The 17,169-nt window shown below is 39.2% G+C and overlaps 1 protein-coding gene across 1 annotated transcript; it reads left to right on the top strand.

Moving 5' to 3' along the window:
• Positions 1–3,974: 3,974 nt before the first annotated feature.
• On the top strand, positions 3,975–12,363 carry isca2 (iron-sulfur cluster assembly 2). Its single transcript, XM_003214384.4, has 4 exons — positions 3,975–4,106; positions 9,949–10,108; positions 10,675–10,790; positions 11,849–12,363. Exons 1-4 carry the CDS (start codon positions 4,048–4,050, stop codon positions 12,021–12,023), a joined length of 510 nt encoding a protein of 169 aa, XP_003214432.1. The 5' UTR covers positions 3,975–4,047; the 3' UTR covers positions 12,024–12,363.
• The last annotated feature ends 4,806 nt before the right edge of the window (positions 12,364–17,169 follow it).

Here is a 17,169-nt window from a genome sequence, read left to right as displayed (position 1 = left end):
AGGCCTAGTTAGTACTTGGATGGGAGATTGACCAGAAATATCAGATGCTGTAAACTGTGTTTCAGAGTAATGCAATAGCCAACCACCTCTGAGAATTCCTGATTAAGAAAATTGTATGAAATTCAAGAAGGTTTCCATATGCTGTTAGTAAACCTGAAGGCACGAAAACACATACAAGGCACTAAAATTTGTGTATGTGTTGTTTTTATTGCAACAAATTGAATTTGCTGGTGAACTATCTGGTCAGGTGTTACGCAATAACATCCTGTGGAAACTTACTAATAGTGCATGGGATGCAGACCCAGAATTAATAAGAACATCAGCCTTGGCCTTGTCTTACTCAACTGCTAAGAATGCCTGTCCTGTCTGGCATAAATCTGCCACGTGAAGCAGGTGGCAGATTTCTTTACACAATTTATATTTGTCAGTTACTTGATTTTGGTTTGGTCTTCTAATGTATTTTTAGTAATGTATTTTAGTAACTGAAGGTTACATGGGAAGCCCAAGAGCTCGAACACGGTTCTCACCATAAATATCTCGGAGTCACCTAAGATCGACTGCTAACATTTAAGAAACATTGAGCAAACAACAAGCACAAAGTAGCTGCACACAATAACATCCTGCGGAAACTTACTAACAGAGCATGGAGTGTTGACCCAAAATTAATAAAAACATAAGCCCTGGCATTGTTTTACTCAACTGCTGATTATGCCTGCCCCATCTGGCATAAATCTGCCCATGCAAAGCAGGTGAGTATAGCACTGAATGAGGCATGTAGAATAATCATAGGATGTCTTAAACCTACACCTGTTGATAGACTCTATAAACTAGCTGGCATTGCCCCGCCTGATGTGCGATGGGAAGTTGCTGCCAATTGTGAGAGAAATAAGGTTGAACACTATGAAAGCCACCCACTGTGTGGCTATCAGCCTCTTTCCAGTAGACTTAAATTAAGGAAAAGTTTCATGAGAACCACCACTCCTCTAAATGTGCCTCTAGCAACAGCAAAAATATCCCTGTGGGCAGCAAAATCAGGCAATTCCAAGTGGATGCCCCCCACCACCACCACCACCACCACGAGGTTCTTCCTCCAGGGGCAAACCAAGAATGGGCAACTTGGAAGTCCCTGAAAGACTCAGGAAGAGAGTTGGCAGATTAAAAGACAATCTGGCAAAATAGCACTACCTAGAAGACTCCTTCACTTTGTGCGACCATTTGAGCATAACAAACAAATCTGCATCTGTATGCTTGCCCACAATGGTCTGCCTCATGCACTGAAGAAGAACTGTTTAAAGCTATAGACAATGCAGCCGCTGTTGCCCATTTTTGGTCTAAAACTATTTAGCAGCTTGCGATCCCTTTATTTTATCAGTTATGAACTTAGCTATTTATTCAATGCTTTTGACACGAAATAAATAAATGAATAAATAATTGCAACAAACTGCCATTACCACCTCTTTGGAAAGGTCTCACCTCAGTTAACTCAGCCTTAACCCAGTTCGATAACATTTTTCACAGCCCCACTGAAGTGCGCAAAAAATGCCATAAGGATTCATTTGAAGGCTTAAACTGTTTGCTTCTGGAAACCTTTAGCCCAGTTCACAAGATTAGAACTCTATTTTGTTTGTGCAGGGCAAGTCGTTGTCCTTTTTCAAAACCTCAAAGATGATAACCATATCACTTGAGGGCCACTTTGGAGATGTCTCTTCATCTTTGTCAGATCAGCAAGAAGGAACATAGGTTAAACCTTGTCCAAATTTGCTTGTTCAGCAGATCCCTTTCACCTACATCAAGAGCATGCATTTAACTCAAGGAATATTATGACGAGGAAAGTGAAAAAACCAAGGCTACAGTTGGTGGGAGTTGGGCAATACGTTTATTAAGGCCAACCTATATGTCTCAGAAATGTGCACACATTTGATTTCCCCAGAAATAAGATAAATTTAACTTATAAGTTAAATTTTAGGTGCTGAACTTTCAGCTTAGCAATTTTGAGACTAACTGTCAAATATTATCCAATAGTTCGAGGAAATGGAACTGTCAGAGCAGTTCGTTTTCCATCTTATTTATTTGGTGTAGATTAAGATCCAGGGATTTTCAAAACAATATTCAGGCAGTTCCCGAGTTATAAACATCCGACTTACAAACAACCATAGTTAAGAACGGGTTGAGACAACAGGAAGTGAGAGAAATCTACCCCTAGAATGGGAAATTACTCCTAAAAGTTTTTTGGGGGGGAAAGGTGTTTCTACTGAAGCTTTATCACCAATTCTGGTTTTCACAACAACAGACAGCACAGACAGCAAAACAAACACCACAGTAGTGTTAACCCTTCCCTGTGCTATCCAAATCTTATATATACATTTACATAAATATTTGGCTGGAATTACACTTAAAATGTGAATGTTCCAACTCACATACAAATTCAGCTTAAGAACAAACCTACAGAACTTATCTTGTTCATAACTTGGGGACTGCCTGTATATGTGTGTGTGTTTGTGCCTGCCTTCAGGTTACCTATTAACTTAGGGTGACCCCATTTTCTCAAAAAAGGAATGGAAAAATAGATGGTTTGGGGGAGCGATTTGTGTGGTGTCCTTCATCTGATATATTATCATGCAATTCAGTGGCATTACACCATTAGTTACTTTGTGAGATAATGAGTGAGGACTACGCCACAAGATAGGCTATGAATAGCTTCACGGAAAGTTATTCTGTGGCCGTGTAGACCTTAATTCACGTTTACCCCTATTGCTTAATTTATAACAACATTGCATATAAAAATTATCATAAAGCCTGTTAACACACGTGTTAGTAAATCCTATTAGATTCACTTGGGGAGGAGGGTTACATATTGGTAAGTATAAATTAACCCTGAAAATAAGATTTGAGTTATGTTTTCAATGTTTTCAGTTACAATAACGTTTCACTTGGGATGCTGTGAGTTTTCCAAGCTGTATGGCCATTTGCCAGAAGCATTCTCGCCTGACGTTTTGCCTGCATCTTTAGCAGGCATCCTCAGAGGTTGGGACGTCTGTTGAAAATTAGGCAAATGGGGTTTATATATCTGTGGAAAGTCCAGAGTGGGAGAAATAACTCTTGTCTGTTTGAGACAAGTGTTTATGTAGCAGTTGGCTACCTTGATTAGCATTTAGTGGCCTTGCAGCTTCAAGGACTGGCTGCTTATTGCCTGAGGGAATCCTTTGTTGGGAGGTGTTAGCTGGCGCTGATTGTTTTCTATCTGGAATTCTCCTGTTTTCACAGTACAGTCGAGTCTCGCTTATCCAACATTCTGGATTATCCAACGCATTTTTGTAGTCAATGTTTTTAATACATCATGATATTTTGGTGCTAAATTCGTAAATACAGTAATTTCTATGTAGCATTCCTGCATATTGAACTACTTTTTCTGTCAAATTTGTTGTATAACATGTTTTGGTGCTTAATTTGTAAAATCATAACCTAATTTGATGTTTAATAGGCTTCTCCTTAATCTCTCCTTATTATCCAACATATTCGCCTATCCAACGTACTGCCGGCCCGTTTATGTTAGATAAGTGAGACTCTACTGTATTGTTCTTTATTTACTGTCCTGATTCTAGAGTTTTTTTAAACACTAGTAGCCAGATTTTGTTCATTTTTATGGTTCCCTCCTTTCTGTTGAAATTGTCCACATGCTTGTGGATTTCAATGAATGTGTAGTTTGACACGGTTTTCAGTTATTTTTCTGCAATTATAAGAGAAAACCCCTAAGCAGATTCTCACTTTACACAAGAAACTCAAGTATCAATAATAAAAGTTCCCGCCTATGGGGTCTCGGCGCCAGCCAATCAAAACGCTTCATAATGTACAAACAATGAGATTGGCTTTCCCAGACTTCCGCCCGGGTTTCCTCGCCTTCATCCCAAGCCATGTGACCTTTCCGTCACTCTCCGCTAACCTCCAATGGCGCAGCCGTCTCCTTTTCCGCAAACCAATTGACATAGGGCATGGGCGGGACAAATGGTTCGTCTCCACCAATAGCGACAGAGTCAAGAGGACAACAACATGGCGGCACTGGGAGCACTTATTTGTTTCAGGGCGCTGAAGAATTGCGGGCGGAGCAGGTAGTGGCGGTTCTTTCCCCTTTTCCCGTCAGTCGTCCAAATGTGCCCTCAGACTGATCGAGATGATTTTTAGTGGCAGAGAGGGAGTCACCTTTATTTTACAATCCACGCACGGCTTTCAGTGGTTCCCAATCTTTAGTCCTCCAGGTGTTTTGGACTTCATCTCCCAGAATTCCTGGCAGTTGGCTAAACTGGCTGAGGCTTCTGGGATTTGAAGTCCTAACGAAGCCTAGCGGCCCAAAGGCTGGGAGCTGAAGAAGGTCGACTTAAGAAAATAGTGACGGCGGTTTATGAGGTTGGCAGAATGAACACTAGCGAGAGTCCCTGTACCTTTAATGGTTGTCTAAATTAAGAAATAATTACTTCTGACCTGGTGATACACAACTCCTGCCGAAAAACCTGCTTCTGCAGAATTTTAAAAGCACAGGAGGCCTCTCTTGTTTTCACTCTGGCAACTCTCATAATGTTTTGTTGACATTTCTACTTCAGTCTTACAGTGCATCTATACCAGGCCTGGGCAAACTTGGGCCTTCCAGGTGTTTTGAACTTCAACTCCCACAATTCCTAACAACCTACCGGCTGTTGAGAATTGTGGGAGTTGAAGTCCAAAACACCTGGAGAGCCCAAGTTTGCCCAGGCCTGATCTGTACTGTAGAATTAATACAGTTTGACACCACTTTAATTGCTGTGACTCAATGCTATCGAATCACGAGATCTGTAGTTTTTACAAGTCCTCTCTGCCAAAGAGTGCTGGTGCCTTACAAGAATACATCTCCCATTTTTATCATGTCAGAAGCGAATTTAGGGTACAGTTATAATATATTTTTAAAGCATACAAAGTTTAAAACATGACATTATACTAGATTTCCTTTGATCAGAAGTTGGCCGCTTGGAGTGCATCTGGTGTCGCTGTCAGAAGATCCTCCATTGTGCATGTGGCAGGACTCAGGTTGCACTGTAATAGTCTTTGGTTTGCTCTTCCCCACACTCGCATGTCGTGGTCTCCGCTTTATAGCCTCATTTATTAAGGCTAATTCTGCATCTTGAACAGTCTGTTCAGTATCTTCCAAGTCGCCCAGTCTTCTGTGTGCCCAGGAAGGGAGTTTCTCATTGGGTATCAGCCATGGATTGAGGTTCCGGGTTTTAACCTGCCACATTTGGACTTTCGCTTGCTGAGGTGTTCCTGCGAGTATCTCTGTAGATCTTAGGAAGCTATTTCTTGATTTAAGGCATTGGTTTGCTGGCTGATATCTGTACAGGGGATGGGCCAGAGATGTGAGTGCCTTGGTCCTTTCATTACAGGTTGCTATTTCCTGACAGATATCAGGTAGTGCAATACTGGCTAAACAGCATAATTTCTCCAGTGGTTTAGGGCATAGACATCCTGTGATACATCTCCCGTAATTCCATAGTAACAATAGTAGTAGTAATAATAATAATAATAATAATAATAATAATAATACCTTTTATTTGTTACTTGTCTTCTGATGGCTCGAGGCAGGGTACAACACAGTCGAAACACATCAACATAAAATACATACAATCAAAACATTCGTTTTGGGCCATGGCAATTTAAGTGGTATCAAACTGCATTAATTATACAGCATAGATCCACCCTTTAGAGCAGATATGGGCAAACTTTGGCCCTCTAGATGTTTTGGACTTCAACTCCTACAATTCCCAACAGCCTCAGGACCTTTCCTTTCCCCATCAGACACTTAAAAGGGGCCTGAGGCTGTTAGGAATGTTGGGAGTCCAAAACACCCAGAGGGCCAAAGTTTGCCCGTGCCTGCCTTAAAACAACAGAATGATGTAGTGGTTTGAGCATTGGACTGTGACTCTGGAGGTCCGAGTTCAGTTCCCTGCTCAACTCTGGAAACCCATAGGGCTACCTTGACCAAGCCATACTCTCTCAGCCTTAGAGGAAGGCAATGACAGTCCTTCTCTAAACAAATCTTGCAAAGAAAACCTTGTGATGAGGTTACCATAGCCGAAATGACTTGGAGCACATGACAACAACTCCTGTGTGGTTGTATCCAAGCTCCCTCAAGCAATTATTAATCAAGATTTTATTAAGGGTTCACACAAATATTGCAGTTACTGTAGTTCAGCCTTCATGTGAAAATAAAGGTTGCAGACAATGTATCCTGTGTAAACGAATTTGGAAGTAAGCTATGCTGAGAACATGGAACTTCTCAGTACACATATTTAAGGATTTAAATGCAATTTGTAGTAATTTGCACTCCTTCTAACTGTTTTTATATTTCCCCTTCATGAGTAATTAAGCCCTTAGTATTCATAGAGGCTTAATTCTAGGAGTCCCCATGGGTACCAATATCTGCTCAGGCCTAATTTTTTAAAATTTATTATCCGCCTCTCCTGATTGCTTGAGGTGGGGTACAACAAATTCAAATCATATGAACATAAAATATATGCAATAAGTTACATAGCTAAAAACACAAAAATATTTTTTAAAACTTGCACCAAACTCAATACACACACAGTAGAATAGTAGAATAGTGTCCCTTGTATAACATGGCAAAATCAAGGTTTATTCTTTAAATTTTAGTATTTATTTTTAAACATTTTCTAGCCATAGATGGTCAAATTTTTGGATGCAGAATTCATTTGAATTTTATCATTGCTATCATACTATTAAGATTGATTTCTATTTCAATTGGTGGTTATTTTCATGCAATATAATCTGTGTTAAGTTGTTTTGTAAAAAAAATACCTTTAAGTACCTACTTGTCAAAGTTAAGCCCCCTTGTCTTGAAAACACTTCTATGATATTGCAGCAGACCAGTATCTCTTATCATCCTCACTAGGCACCGGTGGTTACTCTTCCAGTTTTCTTTATTCCTTCACAAATACACTTTAATGCTGAATGACTCTAGAGGTTTATTAACAAAAGGGGAAGAGTGGAGAATGAGGCATATTTTTATGGATTATCTCAGGAAAGCAGAAGAAGGCATTCATCTATAGAGAACTGCCCTATTGATATATAGTATAATAGTAAAAGAAATGCACGTAACAGCATTGTGTTTTCAATTAGAATTAAATCCTAAAGATGTGGATGTTTTTAAATGAAAAGCAAAGATGAAAACAATGTTAACATCATTAGTCTATCAATACTTAAGCATCTAGAGCTTCTTAGTTACGGACGAAAATAATCACTCGGAAATCTATATACAGTATTGAGCTGTAGTGATACATCTCTGAGAGAAAGGAATAGTCCAGGAAAGAACAAAGGAAATCTTTTTTTTAAAATTGAAAGCCAAACAAATCACATTGTTTGTATGACGTAATTAGTGTATGGATCTTCCCATCAGAAGATTGTATTGAGTTTAGGAGTTTAACTGGGTTCAAGTAAGGTTCATGCATAGGGCTAATGACAACAGACCAGTAAGAAAAATGGCTACAGAGATGATTTGATTTCTGGTATACACAAGGCCAATGCAGATGAAAATAACTAGTACTAATTTCAAGTTAAAGGATTCACAATTTGTCATTTACAATATGAATGGACAGTTACTTCTGTATTTCAAAAAAAGTCATTGAGATTGTGACATAATTGTTATAGGCAGCAGTTACTCCCTCCTGCTCAGAAGGCCAAATGCGGCCTTCATAAATCTCCTATAGTTACAGAGGGAAGTCAGTAATGTCTTTTGTGGAGTTTATTAAAAGGCCAAAGTACACTCTTGAATGCTAGCAAACCTCATTTAACAAAGCTGACAAAGAAGCTGCTTTTTACGAAGTCTTGCTGTGATTGCCCAGCCCCTCTTTTTCTTTTTTGTTCTCTGTCTAGCTGGAAGTTTTTTTTTATTTAGCAGCATTTGCATTGGGAGGATAGTGAAAAAGAACTGGAGAAACATAGGCTTTTGGTGTTGTACCTGTACTAACCAGTGCAAGAAAACTTGAGCAAAGAAAGAAAGAAATTCTGCTTAACTCTTCGTGCCTGCTTACAACAGGCAAATGTAGTTACTGCCTCCAGATTCCCTTACTCGGTGTGCAGGAAGAGTAGAATAGAAAGAAAAGAGATTGTTTCATCACCTCTCTCCAGCATGTTAAAAAGTGTAGATCTGCAAGTTGGACTATCAAATGTAAATCATAAGAGTAGAAGCTGGTGAAAGACAAAGTTGCCTTTGGATGGACTTTAGAAAATCCATTCATGTGGTCTCTAGAAGGTTCAGATGTTTTGTTTACTTCTCCAAGGCTTACCAGATAAGGTTGTTTCACTTCACACATGCATTTTATTAGTTTTGAATTTTAAAAGTTGCTGAAACATATTTTTTGTGATGAAGGAACCCATCTCTCTTCTTTTGATTATATTTTTGCCTCTGGCACAAAATTTTCTGTTAAAGAAGTAATGTCCAAAAACACATTTTTCTTTGTTAGCTGAGGTATAACTGTACTTGACTTGATATAATAGTTCTTTGTAAAATGATGAAAGGACTTTGTGTTCAAAAGACAGACGGGTTTGAGCAGGTAAAGGAAGTACTGTCTTCTTTGACATAGGTTCAAACCTTCGTTTTAAAACTAATAGTAAATGTTCAAATTCTCCTTGAGTCAACACTGTGACATAAGGGCAGAATTGATAGGATGAAAACTGTGGCTCTGGGTTTTCTGAGTATGTTTCAAAAAGGTTTTGTAAGTGCTTCGCCGAGCTCATGACTTTAGAAATTCAACTCCTAGTTTGCTGTCTCTGTCAGGCATCCTGTTAGTAGCATATGTGTACATTTTCTTTATGCTTTTTGGGACACTGGTGTTCCCCCACTCGGTCCACAATTGCCAGAGTGCTCCTGGACTTGCTATAAAGCCTCTTAAGCACCCTAATCCTGTGTAACCATGCTATGCCATGTTGAATCTACGTAGGATCAGACAAATATCTGGCTATGTACTATAGGCAGATGCAAGATGGTTACAACAATGCTGAGGTCTCCAAAGGATCCCAGCAGTGATGTACCATTTATACTCATGTAGAAGTCAACCGTGAGTATAAGTCCAGGGCAGACTTAAGGTTTTACCTTTTGCTGCTCAACTCAGAGAAGAGGATGGTTCTTTTTTTATAATTGTTAAGGTTCAATACTTAGATTGACTCATGGATAAGTCAACCAAGGGTTTTGAGCTCAGTTTTTAACTATAATTTTTAGATTTATACATGAGTGAATAGGATAATTGTTTTCTGCTTCTGTATGTTCCCCACAAGCTAAAGAATGGCCTGGTTGTTGGGAAGGTGGGTACGTTTCAGGGGCTTTACAGTGGTATACAGCCTAACCTAGCATATAGTATATATACAAAACTTTTATTATTTATTTCTTATGACATTTATATCCCATTCTTCTCACCCCAAAGAAGACTCAGGGTGACTTACATGAGTGGCATTATTTCATGCCTGATCAACAACAATTAAAAGCAATTAAGCAACAATTTGAAACAACATTAAAACAACATATGTAGACATTAGACAACTATTGTGCATAGATCCAAAGCCAGATAATCATATTCATCAATCCAAAGCCAATTCCAACTATATTGCACAGATAATTATGCTGGACCAAGTGCTTACTCCCAAAGCCAAATTTTCACTTGTTTGTTTACTAAATGCAGAACTCACCACATATAGAGAAATACTAAATTGCATTGAATTGTACAGTACTGTAGCTGGTGTGCTCAGTTTTCGTCTTGGAGATATTTCCTCTAAACTTGTAAGACATTCCATCTGTCTGGCATTGCCTTTTTCTAATAAAGCATTTATTCTACTGTAATGCCTCATATTGCTAATCTGATGAATTTTTATCCAACAACTGATGAGATTTTATTCCTCATCTTTACCATATAGATGTCCCTTTCATCTTTGGCATCTCATGAAAACTCCATTGCATGCCTCACAGGTTGGTACCTGTGTGCCAAGAATCAGAGTGCAATGGGTAGCATCCTCTGCCAGCATCCAGAGTGATTCCAATGAAGGACAAATCTCCCTCAGTGAGAATTGTGTGAAGGTAACATTCTTCGGAACTCATCCTATGTATGTGCCAGCTGTAATGTTCCTGAGTTGTAGTTTGACCTGTTATTTAATGTGACTTTGCAGCATTGGGTATGAATGTGTAAAGTTGTGTGTACGATAAGTGTGTGACTGCCCTAGTCCAAAGGGTACACATTATTTTACTGACAATCTCCATCATCTCCCCATATGAGAAAGACATGCTTTGTTATGATTAATGACAGTGAGCTACTAGTGACATATGGCGGCACAGGAACTTAAATTTGTGATGCAGTATTTGATCCATGCTGGAGAGATAAAATTAGGGCTTATTTTCAGTTAAGATAAAGAAATAGGTCATGTGGATTGATCTGGAGGTTTGTTGCGATAATAACCCATTTACTCCTAGATAAGTCATACAAAGACCTCTTTTGTAGCAGTTGTGAAATAATGTGCCAGCAGGCTGATAAGTATAACTTCCTTCTCCATCATGTGCTTTGTGTCACTCTTTGTCTGGTATTCACCATTCTGTAGAACAGTCTTGCTAGTTGTGTGAATTTTGCCCATCTCTTTGTGTTTTAATAGAGACTACTGGAGATTGCAGAAGGGACTGAGTTTCTCAGGCTGCAAGTAGAAGGAGGTGGCTGTTCTGGTTTCCAGTATAAATTTTCCTTGGATACAGTTGTGAATTCGGATGATAGGTAAGAACATAGATTCCTGTGTGTAGTAAGAGAGGGAATGGTAGATGGGAGAGAAGAAGGGATAACAAATGAAGAACATTTATTTATTTATTTATGGCTCTTTTATCCCTTCTTTCTCAACCCCGGAGGGGACTCAAGGCGGCTTCACAACATAGACAATGCCTTTAAAAACATAGTACAATAAAAACAACCGCACCATCTACAACAACAAAAAACCAGGGTAAAGTAATATCTGTTAAAAATGGGGGCTTGACAAGATCAAAAACATCTAGAAAGAGAAAGGTTATGGCTTTCCTCTTGAAAAGTTGGTTCAACATGCCTTTTTTGAAGAAGAGTTCAAGAGCTGTAGGTTCATAACCAGGAAAACCTGATTCAAGACATCTAAGTTCTTATTTTTTCAGATAGATAAAATGCAGGGAGCATTCTCTGCTTAATATCTTCTAGAAGTTTTATACAATAACTCCCGTGTTCCTTGACCTTTATGTTGGCTGGAGCTATTGAGAGTTGAAATAATGTCTGTAGCTAATCAGGCCAGAGGTGGCTGCCCTTTAGGACATGCAGAGCAGGCTATTGAAACTTTTTTCACTTGTGACCCTGTTCCACTCAAGAAACATTTATGTGAGCCTGGGTAGGGTACATAGGTATATAAAATCAAACAGTTACTGTTAATAAATAAATAATAAATCTCCATTTGCAAGGCTTGCTACACAGGCTGGTTTTCTTTTTTATGAAGTACAGCTGAAGCATTTTCGCTGGAGAGCCCACTGTAAACAGTGCAGTATTTATTTCTGTAAATGTCTGAAACAGCCACTAGGTGACATACAGAAACTTTTTACCCTTGCCAAATTCTTCGTTGTCCCCATTTTTTCTTACGGGACCCAATTTGGAGACAAGACCTACAGTTTAAGAAGCAGTGATGTAAAGTAGCCTGCAAGCAGGACAGGCATCTAGTAAGTCTTGGAGGCCAGTCTGTGTGTGGCCTGGAGACAGGCAGATATATAGTCTTTCAAGATGTCTATTCAAGTGCTCTAACATGCTATATGGATCTCCTTTACCAGGATTTTTGAACAAGGCGGTGCCCGAGTGGTTGTGGACTTGGACAGCCTAAGCTTTGTGAAAGGAGCAATGGTCGATTTCAACCAGGAGCTAATTCGCAGTTCCTTCCAGGTGGTGAACAATCCACAAGCAGAACAAGGCTGTTCTTGTGGGTCATCGTTTTCAGTTAAGCTCTGATCAAATGACTCGATGTAGACTTTTGTAGATGCTGACAGGCAAATTTCATTTCAGCTGCATGTTCCCCAGCGAAGTTCTGCTTCCTGCAACAACTGGTCTAGTACATAAAGATGCAAAAATATCCTCTGAACAATCTCAAAACAACATTTCAACTCTTCAAGACGAAATGTGAACTGGATTAGTTTTCATTGTTCAACCTGAATCCACATGCAATTTCCCAGTGGAACCATGATGACTTTCTGCATAGCATGTGAAGTACTGTGTTGTGCTGGGAGATGTTTGTATATACTTCTGTGATTAATGTATTTAATTTTAAAAAATAAATTTACATTACATGTAATTTGTGTGGATATTACAATACCTTTTCATATATCTGTTTGTATGCTGAAGCACTGATGGGTGAAAGGGGCCCATAACCCGTCCCAGATTTCTCTACATAAGTAACTCCTTATGGAACCCATGTGCAGAGTCTTGAATTCCTCTAGCATTGTGTTCAAATTGTTGGAGGATGCGTTTGCCAGGTTCCAGTAATGCAGAAATAATATACATTCCAAGAATAAAAGCATACAATGGATCTGTGGATGGTGCCAGTACTGTGGACAGATTGGGAACACAAAAACTCACATTCGTATATATGTATATAGAGAAAGAAAGAAATCAGAGCAAATGTGCAGGAATGCAAGGATTTCAACTTAAGAAAACCAGGAGCTAAAGATTGTGAAGACTGGATTCTGATAGTGTTCTTGAAGGGCCTTGACTCTTATCCTAATCATATCTCTAGTTTTCTTAAAAATGTAAATCACTAGGTCGGGTAGGGCAAACAGGAGCAGCTGTAAGGCATAGCCTGTTTTTTTCTTGATAATAGTTGATAGCTACTTGCATGTCTGCATTACTGATGGCAATTAATTTCTGTCTTTGTAAACCAGAACCATTAGGACTACCCTTTTTTGCAGGAGAGATTCCTGGTCAGATTTTAAAGTCCATGTTTTGAACCATTTATATATGTTCAAAATGCATACTTGAATTGAGTTACTCGTTTATTTTATTTGCACTAACATGTGAACAGGAAAAGTGTTTGTAGGCCCCTTGTGTGGACTGTAACCATAAAACGGAAAGTTAGAAAAGGCAGCTCATATTTGTATCCAGTGGAACCTTGACTTAAGAGCATCCCAACTTAAGAGCATTTTGAGTTAAGCGCCATCACATGGCTCTGATTTCACTTTGACATATGAGCAACTTCTTGGGCAAAGAGCTAGCGCCAGAGTACAGAGCTTTAGGGCTTCAAGGGAGCAGCGTCCATGCCTCGTCCTCAGGATTGCTGGCCGCTTTGCTCTTGTCCGCTTTGAGGAACTTTATGTTAGTTGATTTTGTGTGGTTTTTATTTCTGTTATGTTTGGCTTCATAAAGAGAAGGGGGAAGAGCAAGAAAGGGAGGGGGGCTGGAATGAGTACAGTATGAAGAAAGTGATGCTTCTTCCTTTGTACTTTGTGCTTCCTTACCACAACTTTGTGCTTTTACTATTTTAGAGTTGCTCTTTCTTTTTTATTGTTCCATGTAAATGTGCAGGTTTTGCCTTGCTGTTACACTGGCCAACATACAATTTATTGTCTCAAATGTACTTCCTTGTCACAACTTTGTGCTTCTACCATTTTAAAATTGATCTTTCTTCTTTATTGTTCCGTGTGAATGTGCATTTATACATTATTTGCTACATTTTCTTATTTAAAAACATGTAACAAAAAGGGGGGCTTGGACCTCGTGGAATGGATTAATAGCATTTCAATGGGAAAATTTGCTTTGAGATAAGAGCGACTTGAGTTAAAAGCTCAGTCACGGAATGAATTAAATTTAACCATTTGTTATGGTAAAAAGGTAAAGGTTTCCCCTGACGTTAAGTCCAGTCATGTCTGACTCTGGGGGTTGGTGCTCATCTCCATTTCTAAGAACCAGCACTGTCTGTCGACGCCTCCGAGATTATGTGAGCCGGTGTTGTCCGGAGACCCCTCCAAGGTCATGTGGCCGACATGACTGCATGGACCGCCGTTACCTTCCCGCCGGAGCGGTACCTATTGATCTCACATTGTCGTGTTTTCGAACTGCTAGGTTGGCAGAAGCTGGACCTAACAGCGGGCACTCACTCCACTCCCGGGATTTGAACCTGCGACCTTTCGGTCTGCAAGTTCAGCAGCTCAGTGCTTTAACACACTTCGCCACTGGGACTCCATTATGTTATGGTAGGCAGATCAATATCTGCCTACCGGGGTTCCATTGTTATGGTAGGCAAATCAATATTTTTGAAAAGGTTTTCTTTGGAATTTGAATGGAAACAGATTTGGTGATTTAAATTCTTTTGCCTCTCATGAACGCTAACAATTAAAAACTGCTTTAAATCTCTTGACCATTTTAAGGCAAAAAAGTTCAGCTACTATTGTTTTGACAGGCAGGGGAAAGTTTCATAATTAGAATGCTAAATAATAATGCCTTGGCTGAATTTCCACTCAAAACCAGTTGGGAATTGAAAGCCCCATTCTTAGAACTTAATTGATTTTTGCATGGCAAGACTGGGAAATCTCTTGGCCTCATATAAGACCTAAACACAACTGGCGGACTTCTGGAAATCTTATAACTTATTCACCTGTAAAAAATATGCATGTTTTTATATGAAAGCTTTTGTAGTGCCAATATTATTTTTAACAGATTTTTTTATTGCACAGATGATAACTTATGAACTAGATCCAATCCTGACTAGAAGTAGGTAGAAATCTGTGCCTAAATATGAGGGATTTGAATGTTTTTACCTACCTTGTTGTAGGTAAAAGCAATGGATCCTGGAGCCCTCTTGAAGATGTAACATGCATTTGGATGGAGATTTGGCACAGGGAAATTGTGGGAAGGTACAGGAATGCCAGGCGTTAAACACAGGAAGGTGAGCATATTTTGACACTGACACAGCTGAATAACTCATTACTTGATATTCCACTTTATGTTTGGAATAATTGAGGTACAGGAAATTTAAATTGTGTGCCAGATAAAGTTTCTAAGAAATGAGATTAAAGCCTCTCCCACAAAGCTATATAAAATCCACATGGAACTGGATTATGTGGCAGTGTAGACTCAGATAATCCAGTTCAAAGCAGATAATGTGGATTATCTGCCTTGATATTCTGAATTACATGGCAGTGAAGGGACCTGAATGTGACTATAGAGATCCCACTACTTCATCCAATGTGAAGATGCTTACCTTTTGGTTGTGAATGGGAGTTGCTGCCTCACATTGAGTGGAAACTTAAGACACAACACCACTTTCTGATGATTTATTATAAAATATATTTTCTAACTGTCTTCGTGTAAGAATAGTTTAATATTCCTTTCTGTTCCTCTAACAGTTTGGCTCGTGACAAACAAAAGATTTTATCAGTGTTAAATATATAGTAACATAGATTATATCTATATATACTGTATAATAACAAAGTTTGTATGTATGTGTGTATGCATGTATCTATGTGTATGTACTTTCCAGGAGGACTCTCACATCTAGAGAGCCCCATCATGGCTACTGATGATGGACCTTGATCAAATTTGGCACACATATTCTCATCATGACTAAATTTAAATACTTGCAGGGGATTGGAAGTAGGGGGGTTGGAAGAGGATGATGGGAGTTGCAGTCCACTCAAATCCAGAGAGCTCTATGCACCACACCAGTGATAGATTTGGACCAAATGTGGCACACATACCCATCATGACAAAATACTGGTGGGGGGCATTGTAGTCTACTGACATCCAGAGAGCCATGTGAATCCCACCCACGATGGATCTCAACCAAACTTGGTGCACATACCCATCATGATCAACTTAAAGTACTGGGGGGGATTGACAAGAATGATGTCAATACTCCAACCACACCTAGAGAGCTCTCTGAATCCAATCAATGATGGATCTTGACAAAATTCGGCACACATACCCATCATGACCAACTTTAAATACTGGTGGGTTATGTGGGACTTGGCGGAGAGTGATAAGAGGTGTAGTTCACCCACTTCCTGGAAGTTGTTTTTTTTAAAAGGCGTATTTGTTGAGATACTTGTATATCAGTAGATAGGATTGGCATACTTTTGTTTAACCAAATATACGTTTACTTGTATGTGTGATGGGAAGGGCAATGAAGGACAGGGAATGTGGACTGCCCCCTAATAGTGAGGTGACTTCAGCAGGGTTAAAGAGGTCAATGCTGACGAGGAAAATGGGGTACCAAATAGATTTTTTTTGTTTGTTATTGTAGGCAAATCCTATAAGGGACTAACAATAGGATTCAGCCCAATGTTTTTTGTGTGATAAAGATTTTGGATGTGTATGCATGCAAAATACACACATTTTGTGCAAATTTTCACACTCACACTCACATGTATATCAATTTCTTTTGACAGTTGGCTGCTTTCTTGATAGGATGCCTTGATGTGTTGAGACACCTTTTCTAATCAAGGATAAGAACATTTGTCAGTATGCTTTACATCCCCAGTATCAGTTATCATTAAATGTAAGCATAGGAAACACACACAATATTTCTCCTCACACCTTTGCTGTTTATTCACAGCAAATCTTCACAGGATTTGTGTGAACAGATGTAATTATTTTTCTTTGGGTCCAAAGGAACTCCTGCTTGCTTTCCTAGAGCCCATCTCCTTACAGTTTGGAAAGGAAATTAAGGAGCAATCTGAACAATCTCTGCACGGACATCATTAGACAACGAGGTTTATGGAAAAGTGAATTGGAGAAGTGGAATGAGTTGACAGTGCCAAGTATTACCCTGGTGTGGTCCTGCCATGGTCTTGTCACAGTACATTGAAACTGAGTGCATATTATGACACCGAAAATGGGTAGCATAATATGAGATATACATGATTCAGCAGGAATAGGAGACTTTGAGCACAGAAACCTAATTTAGCTCATGAGGTTTCATCACTTGGCTGGCAGAGGCTCACAACTTATATATATGTCTGTTTTAGTGATTTTAGTAAAAACCAACCCCAAAATGTGGGTAAATTTATCCACAGATCTGTGCAAATATTATGCCTTAACTCTTATCAAAAAAGGAGTTAGGTTCTTTGGGTAGAGTGGTGAAAGGCAAGAGCTTAGTTTGTCCCAA

This window comes from Anolis carolinensis, chromosome 1 (assembly GCF_035594765.1).
Source record: "Anolis carolinensis isolate JA03-04 chromosome 1, rAnoCar3.1.pri, whole genome shotgun sequence".
In the NCBI taxonomy this organism is placed as follows: Eukaryota; Metazoa; Chordata; class Lepidosauria; order Squamata; family Dactyloidae; genus Anolis; species Anolis carolinensis.
This window is presented reverse-complemented; position numbering and strand designations above follow the sequence as displayed.

Coding starts and splice junctions, on each gene's coding strand:
- isca2 (XM_003214384.4), top strand. CDS start 4,048: ATGGCGGCACTGGGAGCACTTATTTGTTTCAGGGCGCTGAAGAATTGC. Junction 4,107..9,948: donor AAGAATTGCGGGCGGAGCAG/GTAGTGGCGGTT, acceptor TTTACCATATAG/ATGTCCCTTTCATCTTTGGC. Junction 10,109..10,674: donor TCAGTGAGAATTGTGTGAAG/GTAACATTCTTC, acceptor GTGTTTTAATAG/AGACTACTGGAGATTGCAGA.